The sequence below is a fragment of the Mauremys reevesii genome, linkage group 19 (genome assembly GCF_016161935.1).
Source record: "Mauremys reevesii isolate NIE-2019 linkage group 19, ASM1616193v1, whole genome shotgun sequence".
NCBI classification, from domain to species: domain Eukaryota; kingdom Metazoa; phylum Chordata; order Testudines; family Geoemydidae; genus Mauremys; species Mauremys reevesii.
Window position 1 is genome coordinate 19,227,006 of NC_052641.1, and position 15,940 is coordinate 19,242,945.

A 15,940-nucleotide genomic window follows, 5' to 3' on the forward strand; every position below is an offset into this window, starting at 1 on the left:
CGGGGTCTGTCGGCATTAGACGCTCACTCAGGCCACGCCAGCAGATTGCCTGTGGTGATTGCTCCACCCCCACCAGTAGAGCCCTGTCACTGTCCTGCTGCAGGATACAAATAATTTCCCTTGACTTCCATGGGATTCCCTCTGTCCGGGGGGTGGGGGGGAATCTATCCCCAGCAATGAAGCAAGGCCCGAACTTGGCCTGTCGTGCTGGTGACTCACAATAACTGTTAAGTCCAAAATCAAGCAAGACCTTAGCCATGAATCTAAAGATCCTATGGCTTTAAAATGGCTGCTCGGACACCACTCCTCACGCACTGGCTGTGTAAAAAGAGGTGTTTTAACCCCTATTACAAGACTAGTGAAGACATGACAGCCGTAGCTGGAACCCATGTTAGATGGCTGAGGTATCCCCTCGCCTCCCTCGAGGGTGATTAAGGGATCATGTGGAACACCAGTGAACTGAGCCTTGAAAATCTCAGCCTCAAACTATATTTGCTGAGCCAGCCTGGTGTTTGGGTGAGTCTGACTGCCACTCTCTAGCCCTGTGCAGTCGGGCTGTACAGGACCCCAAATAAATCTGACACGATACTTGGGGAAATGTAGGGCTGGAAGGGACCTCAAGATGTCACCTAGTCCATCCCCCCCAGGCTGAGGCTGGACTAAGTATGCTTAGACCCTGCCTGACAGATGTTTGTCTCACCTGTCCTTAAGAAACCTGCCATTCCATAGCAGTTGTGCAGTCGTGTTTGTTTTTTTCAAGCCCCTCCTTTTTCCCCCCCTGCATCCGGGAATAATTTGTGGAGACAACATAAAGCAAACCCAAGTCATCTTATGCTAGTCTGACCACCCAGGGACTTGAAATACCCTCCAAATGTCTGAACTTGCATAACTGAAGCACGAAAAGAGTCATAGGAAAAACAAGCAGAAACACTGAGCTATTTGGGGGTTATTCGGGTTTACCCAAATATGGGGATATTCAGTATGAAAAACATGAGTGTGAGTATAAAGAAGCATAAAGATCGTGACTGAGCCCTGCACATATTATTATTAATTATTTCTATTGTGGTAGCATGCAGGAGCCCTGGGTAGGACTCCGTTGCGCTAGGTGCTGTATGAACACAGAACAAAGGGGCGGCCCACATATCCCTGCTATTCGTATTTTCTGAGCCCAGAAGGGCTGAGTTTGCTACGTAGGCAAATGCTCAGCACCTAAGAGTTTGAAAGGGTTGCTCTTTGTTGCTAAGAGTGAGCCCTTGGGTGTGATTAAGGAGCATAATTTAGGAGTTCCAGAAAGAAGGCCCATTCAATGAGGAGTTAAGAATTAAAAGGCTCTATGACAGGCAGTGTTGTTAAATCAGGGGCTGCAGAGTCAGGAATTTTGGATTTTAGTCCCAGCTCCGCCGCTGACTCATTGCACGGTATCTCCTTGAACAAATCAGATAATTTCTTTGTGCCTCAACTTCCCAAGATGTAAAACGGGACGACAATCAAGAACCTTAAATAGGGTGACCAGATGTCCCGGTTTTATAGGGACAGTCCCGATATTTGGGGCTTTTTCTTATATAGGCTCCTATTCCCCCACACCCCCTGTCCCGATTTTTCACACTTGCTGTCTGGTCACCCTAACCTTCAGTCACCAGGGCCTTTTGAGGCATAACTCATTAATGTATGCAAAGCAGTTTGAGATCCGAGACAGTATATGTGCAAATTATTTATAATAGAGGGGCTATACAAGGATCCTATCCTGTGAGATGCTGAGCTGGATTCACATTGAAGGGTCTAAATGCCTAGCAGAAAGAATTCAGCACCTCGTAGAGTTTTTCACAACACACAGTTCCTCACAGCTTATATCCAGCAATCACTAAGCACATGGTATGAAAAAGACCATTGTGTAATGTCTGTAGTTGTTTCTTGGCTGGAATGAACAAATGCCACTAAAAATTCCCAATGCAATGCAAGGATTGTAGCTGCCCATCCAGAACAATAACACCTAATAACTGATGTTATCTTACCTTAGATGGAACTCAGGTGGCTAAACTGATAATGCATCTGACTTTTAATCTGAGGATCCAGGGTACAAGTCTTGTTCAAGTGGTAGGTTCTTAATCTACATGCTAAATTTATGAATAGGATTGTGTGATGGGGTTACCTGTGATAGCAGGGCCTGGACTCAAAGACCCAGGAACTTCCTTCCAGTCCTATGTTTCTAAATCCTGGCAGTGTAGCTCCAGCTTTTTAGATTTTGCCCACTGGCACCTGAGGCTCATGACAGATTTAAACCATGAAAGAGACTTCTAGCCTGGAATACGATCAGCCCTAGTGCCCCACTGGGAAACTGTTATAAATGTGTCTCCAGCTAAATGCATAGTGAGCTGTAGCCTAACTACTTGCAAACAACACCAGTTTATGGGTATCCGTGTAAAAAAAAAAAAATCAATGGGCTCGATACAAGTATTTTTTCCAGGAAAATAGAGGGATAGTGAATCAATTGACAGCAATGTAGAGGTATGAGAATGGCAGGGCACATTTGGAAGCTCAGTAGACAAAGGCTGGTCCTGTGCAGGAAAATTTGCAAGAAATTACCCGCGTATTCTTTTAACTCTTCGTCTTCTTTCACCAATACCTCATCCTCATCCGTGGCTGAGAGGGATTTAGGCTGAATTCAGTCCATGTCAAGAAGTGTTCATCGTTCAACCTACATTTTGGGCTGCATGGTATTGTTATCGGTGGGGGTCAGGGGCACACACTAGGATGGTGGTATTTTTTTATTGTCTAAGGCTTTGTCTTCATTGATACAATGAGGGGTTTTCTTGTTTGTTTTGACAGCAAGCTAAGAAACACCAATAGCTATGTCCCCGTAAAATCTTAACGTGGGACAAGGCACTTGTAGTGTTTACTGCCAGGTAGCTAGGCGAGGTCAGTGCTACATCACCCACCCAGGGGCGACTTACCCTAGTTTACCTTGTAACAGGAAAGTGCATTGCCTCCAGTGTCTTTTTACCATGGGATAGCTGACATGGCTTCCAGGCACCTTTTGCCTTCCTGATTCTAGGTGGTGTTGGGGTCTCTGGAGTAACTTAGACAGTCCCCTAAGTTACCACAGCCTCGCTGGGCTGGCCGATGGGCTACAGGGCGGCCCAGAATTTCCACAGAGCTGCATGATGTGTCTGTGTCCCCGTCCCTGATGCGTTCCTCCCACTTTCAGCCACGCCGTCATGCCAGGGCTTGGGAGGGGGGCCTCAGAAGCCTGCTTTACGGCTCTCTTTCACAACGTCTCTCAGCCATATACAGGGCTTTTAGGGAAAATTTAGGGGCCTTTTTCACTGCTCTGGTGCTTTTGCCCAGTGTAAAGGGGCTGGAGCAGAGGTAACTATCTCACCCACTACTGAATAGCTAAGAAGCCGTCCAGTTGGCTAATTAGAACAGACCAACTGGAAACTCAAAGAATAGATATCCCAGAAATCTTAGGCATGTACTTAATAACAGCTTAAAATCAAGGGCCTGATTTGAACTGCTGTAAACCAGCACAGCTTCATTTACTTCAGCAGAGCTACAGCCAACTTACACCTGAGGGATCTGGCCCCTGATTTCCAGTTTTGTCTAAAGAAACCGTGTTCGCTGCAGTTCAGTTCAAGCATCAAAATCCACTGACAATAGCATACACTCCACTTTACTGCTGAGACCTTCTCCTTGAGTGAAGTGTCACAGGTTTAAAAACCTAAAGATAAGAGCCAGCGAACACCTTCCCAAGTTTAGTTTGCATTGTTATCCATATTCTTCTACCCTTATGTCAGCTTATAAAGGACATGGTTCTATAAGAGCTGCTTTGCAGAACCGGTGCGACGGTTTTAGACGACTGCTCCTGTAGCAACAGTACGTTCAGTTTCTTCTGCTGCATCTTACGTTGACTTTCCCCTTGTCATTCTTTAGTGCGTATATGTGAGCGTTTCAACAGCCTGGGATGGCAGTGTTACTGAAACTTTGGGGTATTATTGTAAATATGAAATCACCATATGGCTATAGTTTAGACACTAAGAATGAAGCACAGAAGACATTTATTTGTGTGAATCCTGAGAAAGATACAAGATTATATTTTACTATGTGGAACCATGGAAGAGAGAGATTGATACAGACAATTGAAGGAGCAAGGAGAATGGATGAGGGGTTAAGACATTAGAGCCAATATTTTAAAGGTATTTAGTCACAGATAGGTGCCTTTTCAAAAGGGTGTAGGCATGTAACTCCCCTTGAATTCGGTGGGTTTGAAGTTAATGGGAGTTAGGAGCCTAAGTGCTTTGGAAAATCCTGAGGCATCTAAATACCTTTTAAAAATCTGGCCCTTAGACTTTAGTTCCAATGCGCATGTGTCTGTGTAGGTTCAAATCCCAGTTCTGGTAAGCTCACTAGCTTGGGCAGTGGTTATATCACTAGACTAGTGATCGGGAGATCTGGCCACAATTCCTGGCTCTGCTACAGACCCACTGTGTGATCGTGGGCAGATCACTACGACCAGATTTTCAGAGATGCTGACCATCCAAAACTCCAGGTAAAGCCAGCGGCAGGGGTGCAGTGCCTCTAAAACTCATGTCCTTAATTGTGTTGTGTTTCAATTCCCAATCTGTACAAATGAGGTAGCAAGAATTCCCTACCTCACAGGCGGTTGTATGTGAGGAAAAGACATTACTGTTTGTGAAGTGCTTAGATACTATGGTGCTGGGCACCAGAGAAAAGACAGATAGGTACAGGTAGATAGTTTTGCTGGGAAGATAAGTATATTTATATATAATGCCCCACCTTTTTAACCTGTCAGAGGAATGTTTGGAGACTCAGAATGAGCAGCACCAGGTCTGTTGCAGCAAAACTGAGCAGTCACTATTCAGGCTAATTTCTCAGCCTGACGCTGGCTAACTCATCTCCTCATTTGCTATTCTGCGACATTCGCAGCACGTCTGTTTTCAGGAAAGTTCATTTTCTTAGGGGCACTGTGATAGGGACAATTGTTATTAAGCGGAATGAAACAAACAAAAGCATCCGACAGCTGTTTGCAATCTAATTGCCCTTAATTAAACTACCTCCCTATCAACTGGAGAGAGGCAATGTCACAGCAACGCAGGCGAGTCTTAATGCCAGTGTCACTCCTCAGAGCGGCTAAGTTCTGAATGTCTCAGGTCTGCCACACACGCCGAAGCCTATTCACTCATTTGTTTCATTGCTCACTGACTTTCCGCTCTTTTACAGCTTGTGGGAAGCTGACAGGAATAAGTGACCCAGTCACAATAAAAACCTCTGGATCAAGGTTTGGATCATGGATGACAGATCCTTTAGCTCCAGAAGGTGAAAACAAGGTAAGATTACAAAGTTCCCCTCCCCCCGCCCCACACACAGCATGTCCCATGTTACTCAGAGCTCTTTGCATCAAAGCACTGAGACTCGGAATAGAGGTCCACCATCACATCTCCAGTCCAGTGCCCGCTGAAGACAGTGGAAAGACTTGATGCGTCTGAGCTTTATTGACCCTGTCTGCACTGCGTGCATATCCACACAGCACTTATGAAACTCATAAGGTCCGGCTCAGCAGGTGCTGGGCTATGTGTCAAACCTGGATTGGGTTCTCTAAAGGCTCTTCTTTGATGGGCCCAAAGGCAAGGGAGTTGGAGAGACTGACCACAAGTCATTGCAACCCACACACATTGTAACACTTCTTGAAGCTCTGCCTCTTGGTTGGTTTTTTTGTTTTGGTTATTGTTGGGGGGTTTTTTTGAGGGGGAGGTTTACTTATTTATTTTATTCCTGACATTATTTTTTATGTTAATTTTATTGGTCATGGAAAAGTTCCAGACTCACAGCCACCTCGAGTTCTCTCTTTATCCATTGGTAATGATGGGTCAAATTCCCCCCTCCCACCCACCCACCAACCAACCAACCACCCACCACAGGTGCCTCACTCTGGCATGCAGGCACTGCCCCTGGGGAGGAGAGGATAGTACTATCTCCATGGGTCAGTCCATCCTCAGCCTGTCGACTGAGAATGCCAACCAAGTTTCCTGTTATGGCCAATTACAATTGAGTTCTTAATGGAGAGGACATGAGTGCACTAGGAACTGGACTGAGACCCATCACACTCATTCTAGGCAGGCTACTCACCATCTGTAATTATTTTTATTAACTTATAAAGCACATTCCTAGGGGGCTCAGTAAAACAGTGGCCTTGTTTCCGGCTGGATACCTGAATGCAAATTCCAAGTATGTTACAAGTGCAAAACGTGCTCTAGGAGCTTCTCATTACCAGCTTTGAGTTAAAATCCATTTGCTGTTTATTGGTCTGATGAATACACATTTCTGTTTAGCCAGCTAATGGCAACAGCCTGCTCTCTATAAAATTAATGTTCCCTTAGATTTTTTTTAAAGGCTTCCCTGTCTGAAGCTTCTCTGTTTTCTAAAGCATAATGAACAGGTATGTGTCCTCCACAAAGCAGATGAGAGGGAGAGTCCAATATTAGGCTTGTGGTTCAAGTCTAGATTTATTTTTCATGCTTTACAAAATTCACACAGGTGTAGATGATGGCTCAAGGTGCAAGTCTGTATAGAATCAGGCCGATAGTTATTAGCCAACAGGAAGGGACCATCAAAGTCCCATTAATTTCTATAACACTGCTGCTCATCTCTCAGATAAAGTCAACTGACCAAGCTACATCTCCCCTCCTCCTCCTTCCTCTACCTTCATTGATGTTTAGAATTAATTTGCTGCATCAAGAGAGGTTTTTGTTTTGCTCTGTTTTGGTCTTTTCAATTCAGACTGTGCAGCTCTGTTCACAAGGAGGTACGGAGCCAATAACTAGCTGAAAATCAATCTAGGTTTCCAATGAGTGATGGAATGGAAAATATCTGAAGGCATTTGCTGAGGACATTGTAGGATGCAAAACAAACAAAGAAAAAAGCTTGGCTAAATGGAAATTCACTATTGTTTAATGCAGCCTTAGTCAAAAGAGGGGGAGCAGCAGCACCGTTAAGGCAGGGTGGGAGCGCAAATAATTTAATAGCTCGCCCTTTGTTTGGGTTCTCTGGCTGAGACTGGGAGGAAGCCTACTAGAAAGAAGATACCTACTGATGATTCCAAAGTCAATTTCAGTGCAGAGATCCTTCTTAGTTCTGAACATGTGCATTAAACCAAGGGCACTATGCAGAGGGACAGACAGTCTGTCCCTTCCTCTCTCCAACTTGATCTGTTGAGTTTATTAAAAAGAAGAAGGGGTGACTTGATTATAGTGTATAAATATCTTCACAGAGAGCCAATATTGGATACTAAAGGGCTCTTTACTGTAGCAGTGGGAGGCATAACAAGAACCATTGGCTGAAAGCTGAAGCCTGACGAAGTCAAACTGGAAATAAGGCAGAGGTTTTTTAACAGTGAGGGTAATTAACCAAGAGGAGTGGTGGATTCTGCATCTCTTGATGTTTTCAGATCAAGCTGGTATGCCTTTCTGGAAGAGATGCTTTAATGAACAAACAAGTTATTGAGTTCAATCCAGGGGTAACTGGGTGAAATGTACTGGCCTGTGATATATAGGAGGTCAGACTAGAAGACCTAATAATCGCTTCTGGCCTTAAAACTCTTATGCATCTGTGAAACTCCCCAGTTCCTTGCCTGCCCCTTAGTGGCTTTGCCCAAGAGACTCTGCGTCAACTGCAAGATCCAAAATCCCGATGAAAGGGGTTTTATTTTAGTCCCAGGCATCCCTCTTACAGGCATCAGTGGTACAAACCTTAAGAAATGATGAGAAATTATGTCAAAAAAAAAACCCCAGCCTCTGTTGCCATATAATGATAAATTTCAAAGTGAAGCTAAAATGCTTATTTTCAAGGCTGGAACACAGTGATCTGGTGACAAACTTTCATTACAAGTTTATTGCTGTTGTACCTTCTAACTGATGCAGATTTAATCACTTTGTCTGATGGAGGTTGGCGCAGCAGAGTGACAGTATCTCGTTACTCATTCTTCTTCTGCTATGTGCTGTTTGGTTCTCAGAGCAGACCTATTGTATTCTGCCGTCAGGCCGGGCCTTGCTTATCCATAAGCTTATAGGGATTTTTAAAGTACATAATCAATGAAGTTGTCTGGCTGGCTTGTTAATTTAAGTGCTTATGGTCAGCTGTTCAGTAACAGGATTGGCTGCACAGGATCCGTCTGATATGACTTCTGACAAGAATTAAACCAAACGTTATGCTCATCATCATTAAAAATGTAATTATGGAGCAGAACCAGAACCCTGTACTCATATCACTTCGCTTTTCACTCTCAATAAGACACAGGATTATTCTGCTTGGGCTAAATTTTGGAGTATTTACTCAGTCCATTGATGTTAGTTTAGCTACTCCAGATTTACACTGGTCCAAGAGGAGAATCCGGCCCATTACATCTTCAAAACAAACTCTAATTGGCTGATTGCATTATAAGGGCCTTCCGTGGTTCCTAGTATCTTCAGAAAGCTATTTGTCTATCGTTATTATTAATTATTTGTATTATCTTAGCATCTAGGAGCCCTCTCTTTAATAGCTGTCACACAGTTTCTTTTCTCCGGTAGATGATATTTTTAGGTAGGAAGGGAGCAACAAGGTTGTCTAGGGACTGTAGCTCTAAGTTTAGAAGTACATGTATTATTTACAATAGATTTTATCTGAAACATACACATCTATGAATTTCATGGGTTAAGTGGCAGAGTTTGAAGTCGATGGTGGATGGTGACCAAAGTGCTGATCACCTCCAAGTTACATCACAACGCACAATACGTTTGCTGGGTGTTCTTCTGTTCAGGTCCCTAAATGAGTCATTTGTTCATGTCATAATATCACTGAACACAATTGGGCATGATTGTGAGTCTCTCTGGAGAAGGCCGGCGACGAAAGGGCAGGCGGCTGTTGAAGGCTGGGATTGATGTGTGCTGGCAGAGCTGTGTGTGGAAGAAGCTAGCTCAAAGTTAGATTGCACTACGCCTGGCTCGAGACAATGCTATCAATCTCTTGTTTTCTGAAGCAAGGAATCTCATCCGATTCAGCCACCCTAAAATGTTAGCATCATAGCAAGGTTTTCTGCTTTTATGGTTTTTAAAATACCCACTGAGCTTGGCATATATTACTTTTTAATGCCAAATAATGAAACAGGAGCAGCAGAGCAATACGATGGCTCAGTTTTGATTTTTATAAAGCATTGCCATTTCCTGGGTAAATTCAGTTTAAGGTAAAATGGTCTTTAACCCCAAAATTGGAACCCCTAATTCAATAAACTCCACCTTTGAAGGGGGAAACTCTACATCCCTTCTCCCAAGATGTCCTGTCTCTACCATCTTGCCGAGGGCTCGGTGTCTTGTTCTATCTGGGATCTTCTGATGCCCATCTCAGGCCTATCAAAGGAGGGGCATGGAACACTGCAGTTGTGTGTACATCCTTCATCCATGTTTGCAGACTGTTTCAAACCTGGGCTGTGTTTGAAGTTCAGGGCAGATGTTTTGCAGAGCTCTAAAGTTAATTTACCATTCTAAGATAAACAACCAAACCCAATGTGTGGATGTTTATATCCATGTGAGAGCAGATGACTTCATAGGACCCTGGCAATGATGGCATGGTGGGGTTCTGATCCGTGGATGTTTTATGAATTTACAGTTACATCTACTGTATCTTTGGTTACACAAAGCAGTGCAGCTCCTTCTGGAAGTAGCATAATTCTCTTTTACATCTTTGATCAAAACAAGGGCAGTGTGAAATTGACAAATACTTCCCAGGACATTTTTTGAGGATAGCTAATCAAAGTAGAGATAGGTTCGAACCAGGGTTTCTATCCAAACCCTTTCAAAATTTCAGATGGCGATGGAGATTAGATTAAAATCTCTGGTCTTGATTCCACCCCTTACAGTTCTGATTCCAGGGCAGATCCAGAACCAAAAGGTATCTGTTTTCCAGTTTAGATTGAGTCAAAATCTCATGAGATCAGTCAGTGCTCTTCAGTTTAAGCCTGAACTCCTGGGATGAAATCCTTGCCCTAGAAGTTCTGTTGTTGATTTCACTGGGGCCAGAATCTCAAAGTAAAATCTGAATCCCAAACCCTACTCTAATCCAGATATGGGTTTTAACACTGTCTCCTTGGAAAGTTCTTCAAAAAAGAACTAGATAAATTCGTTGAGGGTAGGTCCATCAATGGTTATTAGCCAGGATGGGTAGAGATGGTGTCCCTAGCCTCTGTTTGCCAGAAGCTGGGAATGGGTGACAGGGGATGGATCACTTGATACTTACCTGTTCTGTTCATTCCCTCTGGGGCACCTGGCATTGGCCACTGTTGGAAGACAGGATACTGGGCTAGATGGACCTTTGGTCTGACCCAGGATGGCCATTATTATGTTCTTATACACTTATGCACATCTGCGGTTAATATGAATTTTCCCATTGATACCTGTGCTCAATCTTCCTGCACAGAACTCGATGGAGGTTTTGCAACGACCATACAGACAAAAGTTGTATTTGTTTAAGACGTGCAAATACACCTCCTAAAAGTCATCTCTACTCCTATTTCATATATTCTCTCTCCTGCTGAGACAATTTCTGATCTAGAAAACAGCTGTCTTATTGTTAGGCTGCTGCATACAAAATGTCGTCAGTAGGACAGATTTTTTTTCTCCTTGCTAACTGTATTGCTTTGTAATTTGCTTCAGTCTTGGTTGCAGATGACTAAAGCATTTTGTAAGGAGTCTAGACAGTGTCCTTAGTGAACTGGCATTTAAGTAATAATCTAAAATATCTCCACCATCAACCAATAATCTAACAATAGTGAGATTTTGATGTCTTTATCTATTGTCTTGTAGCGGCCTCGCTTTGAGCTTTTGATGCAGGAGAGCATGATTTTTAAACGGATAAGGACTTTCCAATGAATTTCCATGACACTGAGCGATTGCATTCATATTCTTGTCTATGCCAAATTAATGGAGTTCCATGCAGCAGATGATATAATTTAATACATGCTGCCTTGATGAGGCCTACAGGAAGCAAAAAAGAGGCATCAACATAATATACTGTTTTTATCCAGGCAGACTGAGATGTTAATTGCCCTTTCAAAGGACAAAGACAACCACCCAGTACTTCAAGGCAACAGTTTAAACTACAGAGCTGCTGTAAAGATGTTAGCTTCCCCATCTTGGAAAGCTTTTGTGCGCTAGTTAAATCAATCAGTTGTTTTTTAGATTGGGCCTATTTTTTTGATCATTGGTAGCATCCTCCAAATACATCATTTTCAAGCAGGTTGCCAATTACAACCTCTCCTCCTAGCAATTTGCTCTGGATTTCTTGTGGCCCTTGGTGTCTGTCCAAGAGAAAACCTACTGTTAATAGCTGCAGGCCTCCATGTCATTCTCTGAATAAGCAGGGTCTTGGAATGTGTGTTCTGGTGATGAGCTAGAGGGCAACACGTCTAGAACCAGTGAGGCCAGAAACAGTCTGTCCATTCTTTGCGGGTATAATGAGACACAGTGGGAAAAGAGTGACTGGCTTTTCTCCTCAAAGTGAGGCTTCCTTAGTTTAGTCTTCAGAATGTTCCCTTTTAACATCTAGTTTAATTTCTAAGGTAACTTATGATCATAGAATCATAGACTATCAGGGTTGGAAGGGACCTCAGGAGGTCATCTAGTCCAACCCCCTGCTCAAAGCAGGACCAATCCCCAATTAAATCCCCAAATGGCCCCCTCAAGGGTTGAACTCACAACCCTGGGTTTAGCAGGCCAATGCTCAAACCACTGAGCTATCCCTCCCTCCACCTTATGTATCTTCCAGAAGTGTGTGGGAGGGAATCTCTCTCTCTATTGCTCATTTGTTATGGTGGTTCTCTGCTGCCTTCTAACATGAAGTGTTTCCATTGTTTGCCTAGGTCTGGTACATGGATAGCTACCACAACAACCGCTTTGTACGAGAGTACAAAAGCATGTCGGATTTCATGAATACAGACAATTTCACCTCTCACCGTCTCCCTCACCCCTGGTCTGGCACCGGCCAAGTGGTCTACAATGGCTCGATCTATTTCAACAAATACCAAAGCCACATAATCATCAGGTTTGATTTGAAAACAGAGAGCATCCTCAAGACTCGCAGCCTGGATTATGCTGGCTACAACAACATGTACCACTACGCCTGGGGTGGCCATTCTGACATTGACCTCATGGTGGATGAAAATGGCTTGTGGGCTGTCTATGCTACCAATCAAAACGCGGGGAACATTGTTATTAGCAAGCTGGACCCCAACACCCTGCAGAGCCTGCAGACCTGGAACACCAGCTACCCGAAACGCAGCGCCGGCGAGGCCTTTATCATCTGCGGTACGCTCTACGTCACCAACGGGTACTCAGGAGGAACCAAGGTGCACTATGCTTACCAGACCAACGCCTCCACATACGAGTACATTGATATCCCATTCCAAAACAAATACTCACACATTTCCATGTTAGACTACAACCCGAAGGACCGAGCCCTCTACGCTTGGAACAACGGGCATCAGATACTTTACAACGTCACCCTCTTCCACGTCATCAGGTCTGATGAATTGTAGTCCACTTTTGTCTAGAAACTAATTTAAAAAAAAATACTAATATCAAGGAAACACACATTAAAAAACAGCTGCCAAAATAAAGAACAACTTGACAGAGGATTATACAGCATACACCTGACATCAGCATTACCTCTACATTTCTAGAAGTCCAAGCCTGTGTTCTGTAGACTTAAGAATAATCATATACTTGCAGCTGGAACTGCACTTAAAGAAACACTGAAGTTTTTGTTTTGCTTTTGGTTCCAATAGCAAATCTCCAGTACATGCAAAAGAAGTAAGGCAATGACTGTTGGAAATTATCACTGGGGAGTCTCTCTCTCTCTCGCTCTCTCGCTCTCTCTCACGTGTGAGTTGCATGGACATTTTCCTACATCATGGTCAGCTATGATGGATGTGTGATTTGTATTTCTAAGTGGAAAAGCTGACCCCCTCCAGGGGGTGTTTGGTTAAGACTAACACTGGTTAGTTTTACTTGCATTCCATTGCAGCTACTGTCTCTCAACTGTGGTTTTGTCTCTTAGATTAACTGTGCTGAGACCCAAAGTAGCTCATGGATCTGTGTCTTAGTAATTATTAAACACGATGGTTTAAGTATGTATTATGAACAAGTTGTTGTACCCATATTGTTTGAACTTATGTATTCAGCAAATATACTGTATCATGTATGTCTGTTATTTACCAGAGGTGGCAAAACTTTGTATGTCTAGTTTATGCAATGAATGTTGTAAACGCAATGATGTAGTTTGGATTAATAAATGATGGTTTCGTTTCTTAAAAAAATGATGATGAATCAGTGTTCACCCCTTATACACAGGTAATCAACTTCATGTTGCTAATTTTAAAAATATTCTCTTACTGTTATAATATCTACACAGCATTATGATTGATGGAAATAGCTTCTGTGGATATTCTGTGGCATCAGATTCCCATATGAAGTCTTAGGAGGATGGACTTGTGAAGGAAATTAATTTTTTTAAAGAGGAAAACTTTGTACTATCCACAGTTATCTAAGGAACAATAAAAATATTAGGAGACTTCCCTGTTTTGTTTATTGTGTACTGGCTCTGAGTATGTAGGGGGTGGAACATTAGTAAATTATAGAGTTACTAATTCTCAATTATATCTCTCTGCAACCATCTTGTGTTGGGGATAACTAAAAGATAAAAACGGCCTACTGTGTACAACAGCTGGCAGCAGCTTCAGGAATTTCAGAGGATTGTCTGCTTTCCAATGTGCATCATTCCAAGAATCAGGTGGCTGCTGTCTCAGTTGCAGGACTTATGCATATGTTTAGATTATGGTGTATGCATCACTGCCCGTGAGCTCTGCCTGATGTGTACCTGCATTTCACTCAGCCCCTGGGATTTGGGCAGCTGAGTATCTTTTGCTTTAAGGAGTTAAATTCCTCACTTCATTCATATAAACAGTCTCTACTACAAAAGGAAGCACAGCATTGATGCTGTATTGATTCACTGCCAGCAAAGACGGCCTCTTTTGCTCCCAGCAGTGCCAAGTCTTTTCTGTTCTACATCCTGACTAAACCCTTTGGATTTCAGAGCAGCATTTGACACGTGGCCTCTCTCCACCATATTCATCAGCGGGGAAGACACTGAGCCTTGGACTTGAAGACTGAAACTACCGTGTTTTCATACCCTGGTAATATTTTGAGAAAATTTTAGAATGATGAAACTGTCCTCCTGCTTGAAAGACACGGAACCCCAATATTCGGAATGGCTCACCATTGCCTCTGATCATCCTCGACCCGGTGTCAGAGATACTAGGTTCAAGTCAGCGTAAGACTGTCTCGTCTTGCCTTTGCCCATTGTGAAGAGCTCGTGTGGCTGAGGAATGGCATGGCATACCAGCCCTTGCCTTCAAATAATCCCAGGGTGTCCGAGAGCTGAATCTGCCCTCACACCTTGTACTGCCAGTTGCACCCCCTAACTACCTGTAAAACCATGATCCTTGGACACCCTGCCTCCCGGACCCACTCCTCCCTGACTACCAAGGACATTTGCACTGTTGATGACCCATCACCATTACTAGATTCACTCTCCTGCCCTCTGCTGACTGATCACTGCTCAGCTGATCCAACACACTGGGTGAAACTCAGGTACCCCATCACCATTTTCTCCCCAAAGCCATGTCCCAGTTGCCTCTGACCATCAGCAATAATATTAAGGCTTATTGCAATGTGCTGGAGATTAGTGCAGGAGAGGGACAAATCCCAGATGATCCAACACTGAGATCCCTTTATTGAATCCATATAGGGCAGGCTGAGAGAGTGTTCTTGTAACAATTAAAGACTCAGTCTTGCATTTCTTACACATGTGAGGAGCCCCATTGAATTCAATCCCCAGCCTGCCCTGACACAGACTGTAAGAATGCTTCCCTTCATTATCATAAACGAAGCTTGCATTCTTTTAAAAAGAGAGAGACGCAGATGAACATGTCTTCTAGCACCAGCAATCAGGCTTCTCAGCTCAGGCTGAGTGCGTGCAGATATGTTGCTTTCACCTAAATAAGGCTTCTAGCAGAGAATTCCATAAAGGGATTTCCATGTTAGCCAGTACTGACCACTTCAGAAGTAACAAAGGCTCATCAATCGTAGAAAATTGAACATAATGAGAGGTGCAATCATAGCAAATTGAACATATGGGATTCGTCCTCTTGACCCTAATGCATAATCCCTGCTCAATGTTTCAGTAGAAGATGAAGGGGAAAAAATAAAGCATGAACAGAACCCTGTTTCCTCACAAATAGATGGCATCATGGCCAAAGAATGGTTCTTCACAACTACATTTCTGAGCCAGTTGTGTAAATCTTGGAATCCCACCTGGGTGATGACTTACTGAAAGGAGAGCTCATATCGGAAACGGGGACTGCTTTCTGGGGATTTGATTATATATCACACAGCACATTTCTAATACACTGAATTGCTACATTTATGGGTCTCATAGATTTATAGCAACTGTTTTCCTTCCTAGAAGCTAAAAAAGGGAAGAAAGAACCATGATATAATTGGCAACAGTATCGATTTTCAATGTGCAGTAAAAAATCTGTTAAGCAGGGAGCCTTTAAAGCCCCTGCATTGTAGCCACTTAACAAGTGCATTCCGTGAGCAGGGACTCATTTAGGAAGAGCTCAGCTGTTCTTTGAAAGATTTACGGCCGGATCCAAAACCCATTGAAATCAATGGAAAGATTCCTTTCAACTTCAACAGGTTTTGGAGTAGGTCCTCACTGCATAAAGAGCACATGAGTTGCCCAGGTATTTATGTGTATTGCGACATACCTTTCTTTGTCTCTCTCATTCCCTTTATAGATTTGAATTCTAGTTGTTACCATAGGCTTATTGTAG

General features: G+C 43.3%; 1 protein-coding gene across 3 annotated transcripts in view; it reads left to right on the plus strand.

The window, feature by feature from the left end:
- OLFM1 (olfactomedin 1) overlaps window positions 1–13,614 on the plus strand; it is a 51,906-nt gene extending 38,292 nt beyond the window's left edge. For all 3 annotated transcript variants that reach the window (XM_039507098.1, XM_039507096.1, XM_039507099.1), the window contains exons 5-6: window positions 5,239–5,345; window positions 11,906–13,614. In XM_039507098.1, coding sequence (XP_039363032.1) covers window positions 5,239–5,345; window positions 11,906–12,580 — 782 coding nt within the window. In that variant the 3' untranslated portion in view covers window positions 12,581–13,614. The remainder of the gene's footprint in view (window positions 1–5,238; window positions 5,346–11,905) is intronic.
- The last annotated feature ends 2,326 nt before the right edge of the window (window positions 13,615–15,940 follow it).